The 19,433-nt window shown below is 38.9% G+C and overlaps 1 protein-coding gene across 2 annotated transcripts in view; it reads left to right on the top strand.

Moving 5' to 3' along the window:
• Positions 1-15,892, top strand: part of SESTD1 (SEC14 and spectrin domain containing 1) — a 61,960-nt gene extending 46,068 nt beyond the window's left edge. The window contains exons 7-18 of one of the 2 annotated variants that reach the window (XM_053470967.1): positions 446-543; positions 2,212-2,267; positions 5,101-5,303; positions 6,133-6,255; positions 7,798-7,992; positions 8,866-8,980; positions 9,154-9,313; positions 9,637-9,718; positions 10,616-10,738; positions 11,317-11,508; positions 14,267-14,388; positions 15,093-15,892. In XM_053470967.1, the coding sequence (XP_053326942.1) occupies positions 446-543; positions 2,212-2,267; positions 5,101-5,303; positions 6,133-6,255; positions 7,798-7,992; positions 8,866-8,980; positions 9,154-9,313; positions 9,637-9,718; positions 10,616-10,738; positions 11,317-11,508; positions 14,267-14,388; positions 15,093-15,222 (1,599 nt within the window). In that variant the 3' untranslated portion in view covers positions 15,223-15,892. Of the gene's footprint in view, positions 1-445; positions 544-2,211; positions 2,268-5,100; positions 5,313-6,132; positions 6,256-7,797; positions 7,993-8,865; positions 8,981-9,153; positions 9,314-9,636; positions 9,719-10,615; positions 10,739-11,316; positions 11,509-14,266; positions 14,389-15,092 lie in introns of both variants that reach the window. The other variant, XM_053470966.1, reaches the window with a different exon arrangement.
• The last annotated feature ends 3,541 nt before the right edge of the window (positions 15,893-19,433 follow it).

The raw sequence follows: 19,433 nt of genomic DNA, 5'->3' as shown, positions 1-19,433 counted from the left end.
AACTTAACCCCTTAAGGACAATGGGCAGTCCTTAAGGGGTTAAGTTAAGATTCATAAAACATTGCATTTTGAGCACGTATATGTACGAGCTTTGTCATTAAGAGGTTAAACATGTATGAAAACACACAATGCATTACAAATGGGTCATAGCTCAAGGGTCTGCCAGTTTCTCCTTTGTCTAATATGACAACACATACTGCTTTTTCCCAACAGCTTCCCATTCCATATATATATATATATATATATATATATATATGTATATATATATATATATATATATGTATATATATATATATATATATGTATATATATATATATATATATATATATATATATATATATATATATACCATTTAAAAAAAATAGTATTCCCTCTGTGCTGTCTAGTACACTTTGTCACTCTTTGGCATGGACTAGTAATAATGTTTTTGCTTCTGGATCCTAGGTATTTGAAAAATTCACAAAAGAATCAACATCGTTGCTGGATGAGCTGGCTGTTATCAACAATGGATGCGATAAGGGAAACCAGAATGACAAGGAGAGGTATGTGATTTGGGGAAATTACCTGATTTTTGCCTCTGCCGGCCTCACTAGCTGTAAATTGCAGTTCTATTATGCAGCTCCTTTTGTGCTGCCTTTCCCTGTAGCTGAAAGAAGAGGAGGTCTAAAACCAACAGTAGTTACAAGCAAATTTGCTTCGTTAAAAATATGCCACCGGATTCTTGTATATTGGGCCATTTCATGATTAACCAACACTTTTCTAATCTTAATAGCCTCCAGATGCTAAGCCAAAGAGGCATATTTTTGTTTGACATTTTTCATTTTACTGTTTACTTTTTTCATGAACAAATAATAGCAATTTTTGTCATCAAGTAAATTATTTAAACAAGGGCCATTTTCATGTTGAATGCATATTGGGGCCATTTTACTGCATGCCGAACCAGTATGCATGAACCAGTGCCGACATTCTCTAGTTGTGGATCTGAACGCTAATGTTTTGTGAGCAAACATACGTTTGGCTGCGTTTCCGTGACTTCAACTGGAGCGCTTGAAGCTTATGTACCAATGCTTTCTGGTTTACGCCGTACAAGCTGGTGCCAGAAGACGTATACCAGATACTTTAAAGGCCGAACATCCATTTCCAGTGGCATCAGAATTTGCCGTCACCTGTAATAGCTGCCAAGCTGGGTTTATTAACATCAAGGGTTCCTTTATAGGACTTAAAACCCTCTCTCCTCCTCTAATGTCCCTCTTTTGTATGTTTTGAAGTGTCACAAATACATACTTTAAAAAAAAAATATTCTACAAAAGTCCATCAATGCCAGTATTTTACAAAGTCACGTGAAAAGTCTTTTTAGAATGTTAGGGATTATTTATTTAATTTAGTGAGGATGCCAAACAGATATAGAACTTTTGTTGAGAGGTTAACTGAAATCTACCCTAGAAACAATACAAGAAAATACATTGTCCTCTCCGTCCTAAATAAAATGCTGCGGTGTCTTTATTATCACGTCGCCCAACACCTTGTATATGGATTCTCACTTCCATTGTCTCTAATTAGCCGTCAACACTGAGCAGCGATGAATACCAATCCCTCGGCACACCTGTTACCATGTTAAAGATATTATGTGACAGGCGTGCACTCGAGTTTGTAATACCTTCCAGTTAAAGTAAAAACATTGGAGTTTATTTTACGTGAGATTTGCTCTTAACACAAGGAGCGTAGCAACTAATTTGATTCACCTTATTATTGGTTAATATTGTCATATATTGGTTAATATTTGGATATATTGGTTAATATTTTCCCTGGGCGCATTTTATCTTTCACATGTGCACCTTCACTCTTTAGGCTTGAATTTTATATTTTTGTAAAATATAATTCTTCTCATTGTATATTAACATTCACATGACATTTAAAATCCTCTTGGAAAAGCTCTTTAACGGCACTTCTGTCTATAAAATGTTGTCGTCTTTGATATTGACTCATCTGTCCAAGTTGACAAAACTCCCATTTAATTATAGAAAATTGACAGGTTTAGGTTATTAAAAAAAAAAATGCCTCATATCATCACGGTTCCCTAAATTTCAAAAAAGTCATCAAGAGACGTGGGTTTTAAATATGTTTAATTCTTAGGAAATACCTCGGTTTGGAGCAGCTTTCTTTTTTTTTAAATAATTAAAATTAAACATGCATTTTATTTTCATTTCAAGGTCTATGGATTTTAACTTCCTTCCTTCTGTCGATCCAGAAACTGTTCTACAAACAGGTAATTTTTTTTAATCTTTTGTAATATTGAGGCATTTTTAGGGATCGTAAAGCCGTCTTGGTAAATAAAGTTCCTAAAAATCCTTGGTGGCACAGCCTGTTAATTTAGAGGTATCCAGCCTAAAATTTCATTTCAACAGTTAATACACTTTTTCTTTTTTTACAAATATTTACAAAAACGTATTAGATTTACATACAAATATTTGTATGTAAATGTAACAGATGCCTTTTTCACTGTTTACACATTGATTTCTCAATTTAATAAATAATGAGAAATCACAGCCTGAAAAAGCAGATTCTTTGTATTCTCCTTCATGGTCCTGGGCAGTTGTTTGTTTACCATCCAACACATACTGTGACAATCCATGACCGACTGAAAAACAATTTACCATTTGTGTGCGCGTGCAATGTAATATAGATGGTATTGATCTTTGTGGTAAGGTCTCTCACATCAAGAAAACAGTTTTGTGAAGAAATAATTGTTATTCCTTTTCATCTGTATAAATGTTAAATATGTTTATTGAATGCTCTGAATGCATCTCCTTAACGATATATATCTTGGTGGATGGCCATATTTGTTTTACGGTGATGTCAGTTGCCTGGAAGGCGATGGTTTTCTGGATTTGGCAGAAGGCAGGAAAGACAGATGCAGCACTGTGTATGGATGTCTGTTCTACACAGAATGTCTTTGGATGTGAAACCAACACCAGGCTTGCGTGCTGCGTTTCCTCTAACCACCCAACAAACGATTGTTTATGCGTCTGCTACAAAGGGCCAGTCGCCAACTGAAGCATACTGTGTTATGAACTCCACGTTCCAATGATTACTATAACCATCTTGCACCAGATCTATTTTTTGTGTGGAAAACCTTAAAATAAATTAACTGCTTAGGATGATCTAGGTGATGATGCTTGTTGTGACCTTTCTAAAGAAGTTTTAAATTCTATATAAATATTCTGTGTTTACTGATAATGGTACAGCTGTTGGTCTTTCAAAAACAATCGTGTGTAGTATGTGTGTATATGAGTATATACCTTTCTAATTACATATGTATATATAGTCAGTTAAGTGGTGGCAGAGTGTAACCTAGTGCAAAGTCTAAGCCAATATACAAACAAAGAAAGCCAATATACAGACTGCATTGGTCATAAACCATGTATAATGAACGTATACTGACTAGTACTATACAAGAACACTCAAGGAGCTTCATATTTAAAACTGAAAATGGAAATAGAGCTAATATTGTAATACCGTATTTGCTCGATTATAAGACGAGGTTTTTTTCAGAGCAAATGCTCTGAAAAATACCCCTCGTCTTATAATCGGGGTCGTCTTCTAATCAGACCTCAAATAGAGGTCTGATTAGGAGACTAAGATCCAGATCCCCCGCACCGCTGCAGGGGACCTGGATCCTCCTATCGTCGCCCCCCCCCGCACGCACGCACGCACTTACCGGTGCTTCCGGAGGTGAAGTTGGCAGCGGGGGTTTGTATGCGTCCGTCGCAAATACCTTCCCCGACTGTCAGAGATCAGAGTTCCAGAGTTCCTGATCGCTGACAGCCGGGGAAGGTATTTGCGACGGACGCATACAAACCCCCGCTGCCAACTCCACCTCCTTCCGGCTGCCGCGGAATGAGACGTCAACCCGCTGCCCCGGCAATACAGCAGGAAATTGGAAGCACCGGTAAGTAAGTAAGTGTGTGTGTGTGTGTGTGTGTGTGTGTGTGTGTGTGTGTGTGTAGGGCATTTCTGGAATGCCTTACACCCCTATATGCCACTCTGGCACTTAGGGGGTTAAAAGGCATATTATGGGGCAGAGTGGCATATAGGGAGGTATAAGGCATTTCAGGAGGCAGAGTGGCGTTAAGGGGGCATTTAATAGAGCACTCTGCCTCCTGAAATGCCTTATACCTCCCTATATGCCACTCTGCCCCATAATATGCCTTTTAACCCCCTAAATGCCAGAGTGGCATATAGGGGTATAAGGCATTTCTGGAAGCAGAGTGCTCTATATAATGCCTTTTAACTCCCTTAATGCCACTCTGCCTCCTGGAATGCCTTATACCTCCCTATATGCCACTCTGCCCCATAATATGCATTTTAACCCCCTAAATGCCAGAATGGGATATAGGGGTATAAGGCATTTCTGGAGGCAGAGTGGCACATAGGGGGTCAAAAGGCATACCATGGGGCACAGTGGCATATAGAGGGTTAAAAGGCATATCATGGGCCACAGTGCCATATTGGTGTGGCAAGCCTGGGGGCAGATGTGCGTAACTGGGGGCAGGTTGGAAAATACAAGGAAATAAAAACAAAAAAAATATTTTTCTCAATCATAGCTTTTATTAAAAAAAATAGTTTACATGAATTAACATTTACTGGTAAAACTTTTTTCCTTTAGGGTCGTCTTATATTCAGGCTTTTTCTTTTTTTCCTAAGTTAATATTCAGATTTTGGGGGGTCGTCTTATAATCAGGGTCGTCTTATAATCGAGCAAATACGGTACATAGTTTTATTCTGGACATGTTATGGCTATATGTAGCATTTCCCTTGTCAACTGTTGCCTGATATAACCACCTACTGCAAATCATATGGGTCAACAGATCTGAATAATTTAATGTATTTCAATGTCAACAATTTCTCTTTTATCGTTGGTGATTATTAAATCGTATGCTTGGATTTTCGGCACTATGGTTTATCAAAGATGGATATTGCAGTGCTATATTTCTAGTCAAAAACACAGCTTAATGTAAGTAGCATTAGCTATTTCAGAGCAGGAGTAACATATTAATCTTCCAGAAACTCAGTTATTTTTAACCATACATTTTTTTAAGGACATGAGTTGCTTTCTGAACTTCAGCAACGGCGGTTTAATGGATCAGATGGAGGGGTTTCATGGTCTCCAATGGATGATGAACTTCTGGCACAACCTCAGGTGATGAAGCTTCTTGATTCCCTACGAGAACAGTACACCCGATACCAAGAAGTGTGCCGACAGCGAAGCAAACGCACGCAACTTGATGAGATTCAACAGAAGGTGATGCAGGTAAAATGTAACTTGATGTAATCCCATAGTAATACGCCATATCACTTAGAAAATCACGAGAAACTGACTTTTGTATTTACTCCCAGGGCCGTAGGAAGGGCGCAGCTACGAGAGTGCGCACAGCCGCCGGACCGGCAGCTGCAGCCTCCAGGACTGGTTGGGGAGATTACGGATCTCCCTAACCAGCTCAACCGGGCCCCGTGGTGAATCACATTGCTGCCAGCAATGTGATTTACCACGAAGCCCCTTAAAAACAGAAGCGATTCTATAGGGGAGGGGGCGAGCGGAAAGGCCACCTCCCCTGGGCCTGTCTTCAGGGGACTGCTGAGGCAGCGGCACGATTGTGCTCTTCCCAGCCAGCCCTGCTCATCAGGCGCCCCCCGTGGGCAGTGCGCACCCAGGAACCATCAGCACTGGTCTGGGGAGGAGCTGTCCGATGAGCATGGCTGGTTGGGGAGATCACAATCCCCCTCTAACTGGCCGAGCATTAGGGAGCGCAAGGTCTGTCAATTCAGACAAAGGTTTAGCTGAAAATGTTCCACAGAAAAAAAAAACAGCCTTTGAAGCATATAAGTGACTATAGCAGTCAGTGGAGCTATACATATATATATATATATATATATATATATATATATATATATATATATATGTGTGTGTGTTTATATATATATACTATTCAATACTACTATTCACTATTCAATTTTTAACTGTAAATTAATATGAAATGCAAATATCATTGTTTGTCTTTTGTACTATAGAATATCGGCTGTTAATTATCTATATAGCTATATGAATTTCTCTATCTACCTCTTAAACATAGGTAGTAAATTGGTTGGAAGGACCGGGGTCTGAACAGTTGAGAACCCAGTGGGGAATTGGAGATTCCATCAGGGCTTCTCAGGCCTTGCAACAGAAGCATGAAGAGGTGGAAAGTCAACACAGCGTAAGATCATATTGCCAATCGTTTTCTAATTTACTTAGAATTAGTAGTACCTATTGTGTAATTTATATCTCCGAGACATATCAACATCTGTCTGAACAATCGCCTGGTGCCTCATTGAGCTTTTTGAACGTCGACTGACTCAGTAGTTCACTATGCAGCTGTATTCTACTGCGGATTTAACATTAAACTATTTCCTTACTTTTCTTTTATTGATGTGAATCTATAAATTAAAGTGGTATTTTAAAATATGAGTCTCGTCAGAATTAAAAAAAAAAAAAAAAGAAAAACCGGAGAACATTTCGACTTGAACTTACAGTTTTGAAGTAGTTTACGCTATACACAATCTCAAACCATGTTATTTGTAATGTATGTATTTACTTTGTAAGTGTTGCTTATACGTTGTCATGTATTCAAATGTTACGTTACATGTAGAATTGTGGTATATGTGGTAGTTGTACCCCTTACTTTATGTATGTCGTTTCTTTTTAAGTTCCTTTCCACTGTTCCAAAAAACAAATACACTCAAACATTTCTTGAACATTTCACCTCTAGTAGTTCATGGTTAAAACGTTTCACGTCGCAATGCTTGACGACCAACAATTTTATTGATTTTATAGGATGTAAACATTTATATAAACCTGAATACTATACCCCAACCACATAAGACTACATGTAGATTTGGCAATGTGAACAGTACCAGATTTATTTTTAGGTTGAAATGTGAGTAGGGACGAACTAGGCCAAGGGGGCAATTACCTACAATGGTGGGCAAGCTCGAAGATGGTCTTAAATGTAGATGTGCGTGTGTATATGTTAGTACCTCTGAATGTGTGTGTATATTTTGTATGTATGTGTTAATACGTAAAATAAATAATCCAGGACACATGCATATTCATATTATATCAAATATCCACCATATGAACTGGATAAAGGTATATTTGTGTGTGCATTAGGGTTGCCATTTGCCCCGTGTTGACTGGGGACAATATCTTTATGTCCCACAAACAGCTGGGCTTGCGGGTTCAGCGGAGTCTCGTAACATCGCCTTACATGACTCTGTTGTAGTAGTGCTGTAGCTCGCTTAGTTCGAGCTGTATTTAAGATGGCTTCAGGCTTCCTGCAGCGTAAGTGCGGTGTGTGAGAGTCTCGTTTATAAGACGACCCCCAAAATTTTAATATGAATTTAGAAAAAAAGAATCATCCTGAATATAAGACTACCATATAAGAAGAAAGTTTTATTAGTAAATATTAATTCACATGTAAACTTTTTTTTCATATTTAATAAAAACTGAGAAAAGTGCATTTTTTGTTTTTAATTCCTTTTATTTGCCAACCTGCCACCCAGGTATGCACATCTGCCCCCCAGATATGCCTTATACCCCCTATATGCCACTCTGCCCCCCCAAAGGCACCCTGTCTTGTGATTGCCCCCATGCCAGCGGCTGTCAGTCCTCCTCTGAATTGTGATTAGCCCAATCATACAGTGCTGCATGCAGATTAAAGCATAGAATACTTACATGAGATTTAATTCTGTATTGATAGGAATGGTTTGCTGTGTATGTTGAACTGAATCAGCAGATTGCTGCGCTGTTGAATGCTGGTGATGAAGAAGACCTGGTAGAACTCAAAACACTACAGCAGAGACTGAGTGACGTTTGCTACCGGCAGGCCAGTCAGTTGGAATTCAGGCAAAATCTGCTTCAGACCGCTCTAGAATTTCACGGGATTGCCCAAGACGTGAGTGTTTCACTGCAAGGATGGTACAATAATATAAAACTTAATATATTTTGGACTTTGATGTCCAAATACAAAGCCTCTTGCAAGGTGATAGATTCCCATTAAACAAGAGCTGTCATGTTGGGTGATAAGTAAAGTAAACCTGAGTTTACACCTAAATTTGGCACAATGAGGCCCTACTGGCTTGCAGAGTCTTTTGTAAACTGTTCCATGTGGCACAATTCTGGAGTAATTCACTTCTACCACGTTGATGGGAAGTTCACTTATGTCCCGAATACACCTTCAACCTTTAAGATGTTTCTTATATATAATTTATTTTTTAATTCAATGAATAATATCTTGCTAAACAATTTGCCCTGGGTTTTTAAAGAAATACTTATTAAGACTACTTAATAGAAGACTAAGCGAGAACTACGGCTCCCCAGGCATCACTTGTGATGAAGCCTTCAATTATGGGAGTAGGAGTTCCATCTCTAATATATTGAGAATAGGTCTCTTTGTGTAATGCCTGGGCATAAAATGTGCATGAAACCCGAACAGCAAAATTAAATCACCTTTCTTTCAGTTACAAATTTCTGATATACTGATATATAAAAAACATAAGCATAACAAGGGAACTCTCATGGTTTGACCCTGTGTCTTAGGGCTTTTGCCCCAAGATCAGGGTGATGGGGCAGATTCTTAGGGTTACAGCCTGGAACGGACTCCTTCCTATTCTATGCTGCTGCAATCTTATGTAAATCTCCCAATTGGTGCTCTTGCTACCAGTATTGATATCCCTGCTTAAATGCAGGTGACTACAAGTATGCTAATAATGATATATTTAAAATTTTGATGCAATTACATTTTTTTTTAAATTTATTTTTTCCCCAGTTATCACAGCAATTGGATGGCTTACTAGGGATGCTTTGTGTAGATGTGCCACCTACAGATGGAGCTGCAATCCAGCAAACATTAAAACTTCTAGAAGATAAGCTAAAAAGTGTTGGTAAGAAGCACATGTCCACAAACTAACGATTATAACAAAACCAATGAAACAACACTTGATGTGAATTTCTCTTCTGCCTACAGCTGTAATTACATGCTAATTTTTTTTGTACAAAACAGAAATGCTTGGGACAGTGTAACATCCCTCTATTTTTTTTTTCAACATGCGCGTAGACACAGGCCTCCAAGGTTTACGTGAAAAAGGTCAAAGTCTGTTGGATCAAATTTCAAACCAGGCATCTTGGGCTTACGGAAAAGATGTATCCAGTGAAAACAAAGATAATGTAGACCACGTTCAAGGAGTAATGGAGGACATGCAGCTTAGGAAGCAGCGGTACGTTATTTTGCTATACTCTGCTAATATACATACAACATATGGAAAGCTGTAGGTCCTTGTAAGAGCCAAACAAGAGGCTGCCTCCATTGTGTGACAATGTCCTAACACAATACCCATATATAATTATAAGGGTAAATTCTGATATCATAAGTCTAAAGAAAAAGCTGGTGACCTAGTTAGAGAACCCTTATGGAGGAATTGATAGATGTGTAATGTATCCTGAGATAAAGATGATCTATTCTGTTAACCTACACAAGTATATGTAGCCTTTCATTTGAGCTTCTGTAAATACATATTTATAACTTGCATTGTCCTCCTAGGTGTGAAGACATGGTAGATGTCCGAAGGTTAAAAATGCTTCAGATGGTTCAGCTATTTAAGTGTGAAGAAGATGCAGCTCAGGTGAAAGTCATCCCATTCATTTATCTATGCATGAGACAGGGCCACCTCAGTCCTTCTCGCAGCAAATACCATATTTCCCCAAGTATAAGACGCTCCCTTGTGTGAGACGCACCTTAATTTTGGGGGCCGAAATTGTAAAAAATATATATTACGTAGTTATTGTACTGGCTGCCTGGGCATGATATGAGGGTGATTGATGTTAGCTGCTAGCAATTGTTAGCAATCGCACTCCTATCATGCTCAGGCAGCCAGTACATGCACATCACTTTCAGCCTCCCTGTGCCCCTACCCACGGATCCATGCTAACACACACACACTTACTCCCCCACCTTACCTGAACTGCAGATCTTCTGGTGCTGCTCACAGACTTCTGTGGGGGCCGCTGTTTCCCTCTACGTTGCTCGAGCAGGAACAGGAACTGAGCGGAGTCATGTGATGCGATGTGCATTCACGTGACTCCACTGTGTTCCTGCGTCGCTGCAACGGATCAAGAGACGCTGCTGAGCAACACAGGAAAGCAGCAGGTCCCCTTTCTAGTAAAAAAAAAAAATTAAAAAAAAAAAAAACATCTACCACCGCTGTGTAAGACAATTTTTAGACCCCAAATGTTTCTAAAAAAGGTGCGTCTAGCATTGGAATATAGACTAAAACCTATGTATGATAGTAAGTACACCCAAAATTACCAGTAATGCCCTATTTGTATACAGATGAAAATACATTGGTAAACTTGGATCAAGTTACATTGAACAAAAGCATACAAAAGCATAAATCAGGTTTAACACAAGTATCCTACGTTCTGAACATTAATAAATACCAACTCGTAGCATTTGCTTTAATTCATACATAATATTTACTCATTTTATTTACGGTGTATCTCATGTTTATATGGTTTTCCAGGCAGTAGATTGGTTGAATGAACTATTAGATGCCTTGCTGAAGACGCACATCCGATTAGGCGATGATACTCAAGAAACCAAAATATTGTTAGAAAAGCACAGAAAGTTTGTTGATGTTGCCCAGGTAATGTGTTTTTTAGCATCATATATGTCTGTCATATAGGCATCCTCTATATTAAAAGTGGCTGGTGTAATGTTATAAGTTATTATAAAACTTGTCATACACTGCATGATGACCACTTCGAAGCAGTGTTACGTTCAAATGAGTTAAACAATAACCCCAGATGGGATCTCACCAATAGATGTCATTTAGTTTGAATAAAAGGGTGTATTTTATATATAATACCCAGAAACACCAGCGCGTATCTGTGCTAACTAGAGAAGAATCATTAACATTTTTCATGTAATGTCTGTGATTTAAAGAAATTATTATTATGAAAAAAATCGGTCAGTGAATTATCATATTTAACACAGAATATTTATCTCTATGTTCCAAGTTGATGAAATTCCATAGTTTGTAAAACGTTTTACTTAACACATTATTTCTTTTTTTTTGTGTGTGTGTTTTTTACTTTTGCATTATATTATTGTTATTGAAAACAAAATAAGCAGGGTCAGGGACTCTTTACTAGGCTTGGTTTACAATTTAACAGTCTCGCTGCATAATTTCCTTTCTATTCATTCTTGATTTCTTTATTACAGAGTACGTATGATTACGGTCGACAGCTGCTGCAAGCCACGGTTGTATTGTGTCAGTCGCTGAGATGTACATCGAGGTCATCAGGGGACACGCTTCCAAAACTCAACAGAGTATGGAAACAGTTTACGATAACCTCAGAAGAGAGAGTTCAACGGCTAGAAATGGCTCTTGCCTTTCACTCAAATGCAGAAAAGGTTAGATATATTAGCATATAACCCACACCAAATAATTCTATTCTTCTAAAAGGTCACGTCCATATTTTTGTATAGAATTTCTAGGGCATGTGTCACAATAAAATGCAATACTTTTCCCTTTTTATTATTTCTTCTAAATATAATTTAATGTAAATTGCATACTAAATGTAATTTGGATATTTAATAATATTTCTAGACTTTCTCTGACAGGACATTCTTAAAAAGCTTAATAATAGCACCATACTATTATTATTACTTGTTTTATATAGCACCATCAAATTCAGTAGCGCTGTACAATAGGTCGACAGGACGTAACAAGTAGCGTATAACAATTTGACTTACAGAAACAACAGGTGAGGAGGGCCCTGCTCAAAGGAGCTTACAATCTACAGGGAGTTAGGGTGTATTACACAATAGGTAAAGGGTAAAAGTAAGGGATGGACCAGCCACACTAGTGTAAGTATTGCAGGAGAGGAACTAGGAAAGATGAGCTAAAGGAATATGGGAGGGCGTTAATATGCTATGCTGTAAGCGTCCTTAAAGAAGTGGGTCTTGAGGGATTTTTTGAAAGGCCAGGGGAAGGCGGATAGGCCGGGGGAGAGCATTCCAGAGGATTGGGGCAGCCCTTGAGAAATCTTGTAAATGTGCATTAGAGCTAGAAATCAGAGGAGAGGATCGAAGGAGATCATTGGATGAGCGGAGAGACCGGTTAGGAGTGTATTTAGAGATGAGTGAGGAGATCTAGGGAGGGGAACCGCTGTGAAGGGCTTTGAAAGTAAGAGTGAGGATTTTGAAATGAATCCTGAAGCACACAGGCAGCCAGAGAAGAGACTGACAGAGGGGAGAGACATTAGTGAAGCGATGGGGGAGGAAGATAAGTCTGGCAGCAGCATTCATGGTGGATTGTAGAGGGGTGAGACGGGTAAGAGGAAGACCAGCTAAGACAGAGTTACAATAATCAAGGCGGGAAATGAGGGAAACTGATGGGGGTTGTTCGCATTAGAGGGAGGGAAGATGAGCAGTTCGGTTTTGGAGAGATTGAGTTTCAGGAAACGTGCAGACATCCAGGTAGAGACAGAAGCGAGACCGTTAGTTACACGAAGACAGAAGGAGAGAGATCAGGAGAGGATAGATAGATCTGGGTGTCATCAGTATACAGGTGGTATCGAAAGCCAATACAGACAGAGTACACTGAATGTACGATCAGAGAGGTAGGAAGTGAACCAGGAGAGAGCAGTGTCACAGAGACCAAGAGCATGAGGAGTTTGAAGGAGAAGAGGGTGGTCGACAGTGTCAAAAGCAGCAGAAAGGTCCGGTAGGATTGGCATGGAGTAGTGGCTCTTGGATTTAGCAGTGAGTAGGTCATTAGTAACTTTAGTAAGGGTGTACTATCTTAATAGTCTTCACAATAGTATCATAGCCTGTGAATTTACACACTACTCCTGATGTTTTTTTTTATAGTAGCACAATGGCAGTTTGGCAGCAAGTTTTGGATGCTTAAGCAGTCTATGTTTTGATTAAAAACATATTAGAAAAACATCTTCAATATGCTAATTAAGAAAAGATAGCAACATGTTTTGCTTAAGTTTGTTTTAAGCTAGGTCACAACATGACATCAGATTCTATTGTGTGACTAGAGGGTCTGTCTACAATTTTGCAGAAAAGTTGTTGATTCAGCTCCCTGACTTCACTATGAAGCCAAACCCCTGTGAGTATTTCTTATAAAAACTTGCTTGGTTGTGTGCAATCCATAGTAAAATTAGTGATATTTCTTGAAAGTCTTCTTCTTGCTGGAGAAACTCACCTATGTTTACCCATCCAAAATGCATGGTGAAGTCAGTGGGTTGAAACTCCAGCTCTCCTGCAACTTCCTGTTTCATAGACTGTCCAAATTGTCCATAATTCCATCTTTTTAAAACTTCGGTCCCTAGCCTCTTCAGTGTATGTAGATTTTAAATAATGTTGTTTTTTAAATGTCCATACTTGATTTGCTAAAACACACCTAGAATTAGCCTTTCATTATTTGTAATAACTATTTCAGCCTTAAAAGAGAAGGAAATAAAATGTTTATTAACTTGGTGAAGGTTTGCCGCTTCATGTTACCTGGTTTTCACAATAATTATGGCTGCATTGGACCTAACGTCTGCCTCCTCTTTTAATGATTAGCATCATTCAGGCTGCAATAGGCAATGTGGAATTCTCATTCAAAGTCCCATTAATCTCTTTGCCAATACCTTTGCTACAGTCTCATAAAAACAAAAGCCAGCATTTGTGAACTTATTACCGGCTCTGATAATTAATCTAACTACACATAATAGAGTGCCGAACATTCACATCCATGGTGACCGGCAACTAGACTGCTATTTTAGATCATTAACTGTGTTTGTCTTCCTTGAGATGAAATTATAATAAGGGCTTGTAAACCTGGACTTCACATAGACAAAAAAAAACATGGGACATTACATTTTTCATTTAAAATAATATTGAAAAGCTGGTAAAATATACAAATTTACTTAAAAGGTGAAATGAGCCAGCAATGTGATAATGTATAAAGTGTAAAAATGCAAATTTGTATCTAGACTAAAATATTTAGGCTGAATTACTAAAATACTGGGCTATAGTGATTATAATTTGTATTATATGTGTTTAGTAGATTGCTTCCATTTCTGTTAGGGCACACAAGTAATTTGTTCATAGTGAGGGCAGTGAAATACGACCCCCCACCGCAAGTGCATGTGTTTTATTTTTCTCTTAACAGATTTTACAGGAATGTCCAGACCTCGCAGAATCTGTTATGGATTTTGAACAGTTTGATGAAGTCGAAGCAGTTGGGAAATCGCTTCTGGACAGATTAACAGTGCCTGTTATTTATCCCGATGGGTATGTCCCTCTTTTGTGTACAAGGTAGTCAGTGGTACCATTATACCCACAATGATGATGGAAAATGCCCCCCATCCTCTCATGCCCTACAGACCCTGCCTGCTCATTCTTCACTGGCTGTAGGAACACAGCTCATCAGAGAAGTAGCCATCAGTGATTCACACAGGACCAGGCAAACTAAAAAAAAATCCGAGCGCCAATAATTTTACTGTTACAAATCAGCCTTTGCTGATATACTACCTTGGAGCAAGGCTAATGCCCGCTCTAAAACACCATTTAGTTACGATTGTGTATTTATACACAATTGTTACACAAACCTCAACAACACACAGAGCTAACTAGCACATTAAACAGACATCATCCAGTCTTTGCTGCTTGAAGAAGTTTACAGTATCTGTATCGAGGGTTAAATCTTTACCTATAAAACACTATTTCATAATTTACTATACTCTCAGTTTAACAAGACACACTGGATGGTACATAATTATTCCTATGCAGTTAATACTCCAGTTAAATACCGTAGTTCCTTAATTTTTTACATTTTTTCACTTTGAGCTTTGCGTGCAATTACTTGCATTTCCCCTGTTTCTCCTGTGTTAAATAATAGTATTGTGATGAATTTGCACCACTGAGAATTACGACTCCACATTAGGAGCTGTGGGGATTATTGTTCTGATGCGTCTTTTGTCTATTTCCATTCACAGAACCGAGCAGTATTTTGGAACCCCTAGTGATATGGCCTCTTCAGCAGAACACATAAGGGAACGAATCAGGATGATTTGCCTAAAAAAACAGCAGCTACTGGAAACCAATGGATCCACAAGGGAAAGCTAATAGACTGTGGGTTCGCCCCTTTTAAAGGCTGCGGTTTTAGGACGACATGTCATCGGCATAATACATCGTTCAGTATAATCCATTGAAACGCATTTCACAACCAGCCCAAGCTGCATCTTCTCAAGCTAAATGTTCTCTGTGTATTGTAACACTTCCGATTAAGAGCCTTACTTATATACTGTGCTGTGAAAACATAAACTCAAAATATCATAAAAGTGTAATCGTTGCACTGAAGCCTTTCTTAGCCCATTAGCAGTCATAAGGTAACTTCAACACATGGCAGGATAATGTGTTACAAGTGCCTCTCATAGCAGATGGGTGAAAAGCTTTACCCTACACGGCGGTATTTCTTAGTTGACAAACGCTTTTAATGGTGCTACCAAAAGTGAAGGAGGTGTCCATAATAATAATAAAACATAATATGAAGAAAAGGAATTTGACAAGTGCTGTAGTATTTTTAGGACGTGGGTAAACTACCTGTTTTTAGGCTGTAGTGTACTCCTACTTCTGTCTTATCTGATGATATTCATTTTTTTTTATTGTGGCATTATGCAACCTGTCCATTAGAAATCTGATATATCATGGTCCATGCGCAGATGTTTTCTTACTTGTATGGGACAATGTATTTAAATCTGTTTGTGCTGAATAAAACCATCTTTGTAAAGCTGGACATTGTGTGTGTGTCAAATGTCACGATGACTTGCAATTAAATTGTAAATATAATGAAACCCCATCAGCTCAAACTTGTCAGTTTCTGCTCTTATGTAGTTCAAATAGGTTTATGATACCCTTGAGCTCTTTGAAGCTTATGTGACCTACATCTTACTGTATAAACATTGGTCCAGTCAAATGTGTCACAAACTCCTTTGAAGCATCTTCTCTGGAGCTCATACTGCAAATATAATGTTTTGCTCTTAGGGCAACATCAACTATTGTATACTAAACTCAGACAATGAGGAGAGCACAAATATAAATTCTGAGATTACTTTACAAAATTGCTAGCAAAAACAATATAGGCATGCATACAACAACTGAGAAATGTATTTAAACCACTAGCTAGATACAGATGCATCATAAATGGCCATGGTGCCCAAATGGATCCATCTTCTTCAGTGACCATAAGGCAAGCTACTTTATTCAAAAGTTGACATTTGTCATTTAAGCCAGTCTTGCAGTAGAACCAAGATGTCTATGTCATTGAATAGAGGAAAGAAAGCGCCACCTATCCAGATAGGGCAGAAAATTATGAAACCTCCCTCTTACCCTCTGTGTTTTGATCTTGCCCTATCATGGCTAGGTGAGTTATCTTCCTGGTTTTTTTTTTGTTTTGTTTTGTAGAGCTCATGGGAGAACTGTGTTCCCTGGCTAAGTACCCCACTCTGAGAAGTTTATGGACCAGACAACCACCAGGCACTAGGGGCAGTATTGTTGGGGAGAACGCTGGCATTTTTTACAGCCCTTTGGTGGACTAACTACTCGCATCTTCCAGGCTCCATTTTTCTCTTCGGGATGGAGAAGAGGGTCAGGATGCTCTTCCACGGTTATGGACACACTAGGACTTTTTTGTCGTTCAGTCCCCTATGGACATACAGTAGTGTGAAGAAGAAAGTACACCCTCTATGGTTTTACATATCAGGACATAATAACAATCTGTTCCTTAGCAGGTCTAAAAATTAGGTAAATACAGCATCAGATGAACAACAACACATGACATTTTACGCCATGTCATGGTTTATTCAACAAAAATAAAGCCGGAATGAAGAAGCCATGTGTGAAGAACTAAGTACACCTTATGATTCAATACCTTGTAGAATCACTAAAAATAATAAAATAAATGCAAAATAAAGTGAGCTAAGTGACGATAACGGTGCGAAAATTAAAAAAACTTTACATCCAATTGCCATAGCTCTACATGTAAAAAGTATAACCTCCAGTCTCCATTCACTACCTAAACCCATTAAGCCATAACTAAAAAAAGGTATGACTACCCTATAGGGAACTATGTTACATAAAAAAAATAAAAATGTATGTGGGGTATGTCTATAAACAGGGGATGTTGCCAGAAACCCCTGGGACTGAAGGAGTTAAAATAAACACGGATATGTAAACTATGCAACTTTAATAAATTGTGGTTGTGCCAAACTAGGTGAGGTCTAATAAACATTGTAGGTATAACTTTCCCATGAGTAGCTTTGGCTCCGTGGGCCCTTGTTCAACTGGCCCACTACCCCTAGCTTTTTGGCTAAAAGTCCAGGGAAATGGTTAGGATTTTGAGTCGTGGATTATTGGAGGATCTGGTTCCATTGAAATGTTTTAACACGTCCATATAATTATTGAACGAACAGTATTTCAATTAAGAAAATGTAAGAAGCTAGTCAAAAGCATTGACAAAAGTCTTCAAATTATTGGGGAAAAACAAAAAGGTACCATTACTGGCCTGACCCTTTGGCTTATTCCAGGGCAGGGAGAGAGATGTGTGAGCTTGGTACTGTATGGTGATAGCATGAGTGTGTGTGGGTAAGTGTATAGGGTAAGCATGAATGTATATGTGTAATTGGTGTTTTCATCATTAACAAATTGTCTACTACACGTTTTGATTAAACGTTTTTACGTACACAGACCGCTTTTATCATTTTCTGATGCACTTTAATATGCACCTGACTTAGAAAGTTACCATTTCCAGAGATGCCCTTTACCCGACTGGGTACTCCCGCCAAACGTTGCTTCCTCCTGCCGGGACACAGCGATTAACCCCTTCAGCGCCAGACAGAACCAGTGTTGTAGAGAGAAGGGGGGATGCCGCTGCTCCGGGGCTGTGCTGGCACTGTGTCTAGCCGAAGCTTAGTTACACAGTGTGGCTATTGTGTTTATTTGGAAACACAGGGGTATTTAAACAGTACAAGGGAGTAATTTACATACAATAGACACAACAAACCACAAAAAGTTATCCATCAGGTCCTCCTTTGCACACGGCTCAGTATTTGCACTCAGCCCACCTCAACCCAGTAGGGGGTCTCCTATTATAGTCGGTGGGGAGGATTGTAAACCTGGCCGTTTGGCTGACCTCTGGCTCAAACCTGCTGGATATCAGATCCAGGGGCAAATACTGGACATAAAGGTCTCTGTCATGTTAGTTCTGATTCCGATGCAATGTAACACTACACATAAACCCGCTCCCAAAATGCAGTAACCCCCAAATCTGTGTCCGAGCTCCACAGTCTTTAGAGTCTCTGGTACTTTGGAAAATGTGGCACTCCATACCAGGGGGAAGAAGTAATCCCAATGGACCCTGTGTACCCACCTCCCCAAAAACAGAACCCCTTCCAAGGCCAGGGCCCATTGTCTGTAGGAAGGAAACTGGCACTCAAGCCCCTCCAGGAGCCCATGGCACGAAGGCTTCCCTGACATCCACTACTCTAAAAATAGTGTTTGATACTGTTATAGAAGAAAAAAAATGTATGCCACTCTTTTTAGAGCAACGTGTACAATACTATTTGCATATACTTATAGACCAATCTGAGCTGAGTGCATGAGCATAAAACCTTTAATAGACTTTAGTTGTTAAGTTTGGCATTGGATCATGCAGACTGAACTGTAGGTTTTATTTCATAATATCCAAGCACTATTGGATTTCTGCTCACGGTACCAAAGTCAATGATCCATTAGGAGAACGCTGACTAAATGGAAGAGGACTTTAAAATGCATACTAGACTGAAAAGCCAGCCTGTTACATTATTAAGTTATTAAGAAAAATACTATGTCATAGTATTTGTTATATATATATATATATGTATATATATATAGAGAGAGAGAGAGAGAGAGAGTAGAGGTTGTAGCCCTGCTGCAAACTGTGCCAACACATATTAGCTAGACCTACAGTATTAAAGGATCGTATGCCTGCACATCTAGCAATGTAGTGTATATGATACAATGCACTAAATGTGACCTAGGATGCTACATTGGAGAAACCAGCCAGCAATTAAATGGCAGAATGAACATGCACAGACATTCCATTAAACACCACAAGGAAAATTCCTACTGCACCCCTGTGGGACACCATTTCACCCAAAATGACCATTCAATCAAGGACCTCAAAATCAAAGTACTGAAAGGGGACTTCAGTAATACCAAAGAAAGACAAACTTTTGAAGTCAGAATGATTCAACTATTCAACAGCAAGAATAGAGGACTCAATGCCGATTTGGGTTTCC

The sequence above is a fragment of the Spea bombifrons genome, chromosome 7 (assembly GCF_027358695.1).
Source record: "Spea bombifrons isolate aSpeBom1 chromosome 7, aSpeBom1.2.pri, whole genome shotgun sequence".
Classification (NCBI taxonomy): Eukaryota; Metazoa; Chordata; class Amphibia; order Anura; family Pelobatidae; genus Spea; species Spea bombifrons.
Note: the sequence above shows the minus strand (reverse complement) of the source record. Positions and strands in the feature narration are given on the sequence as shown.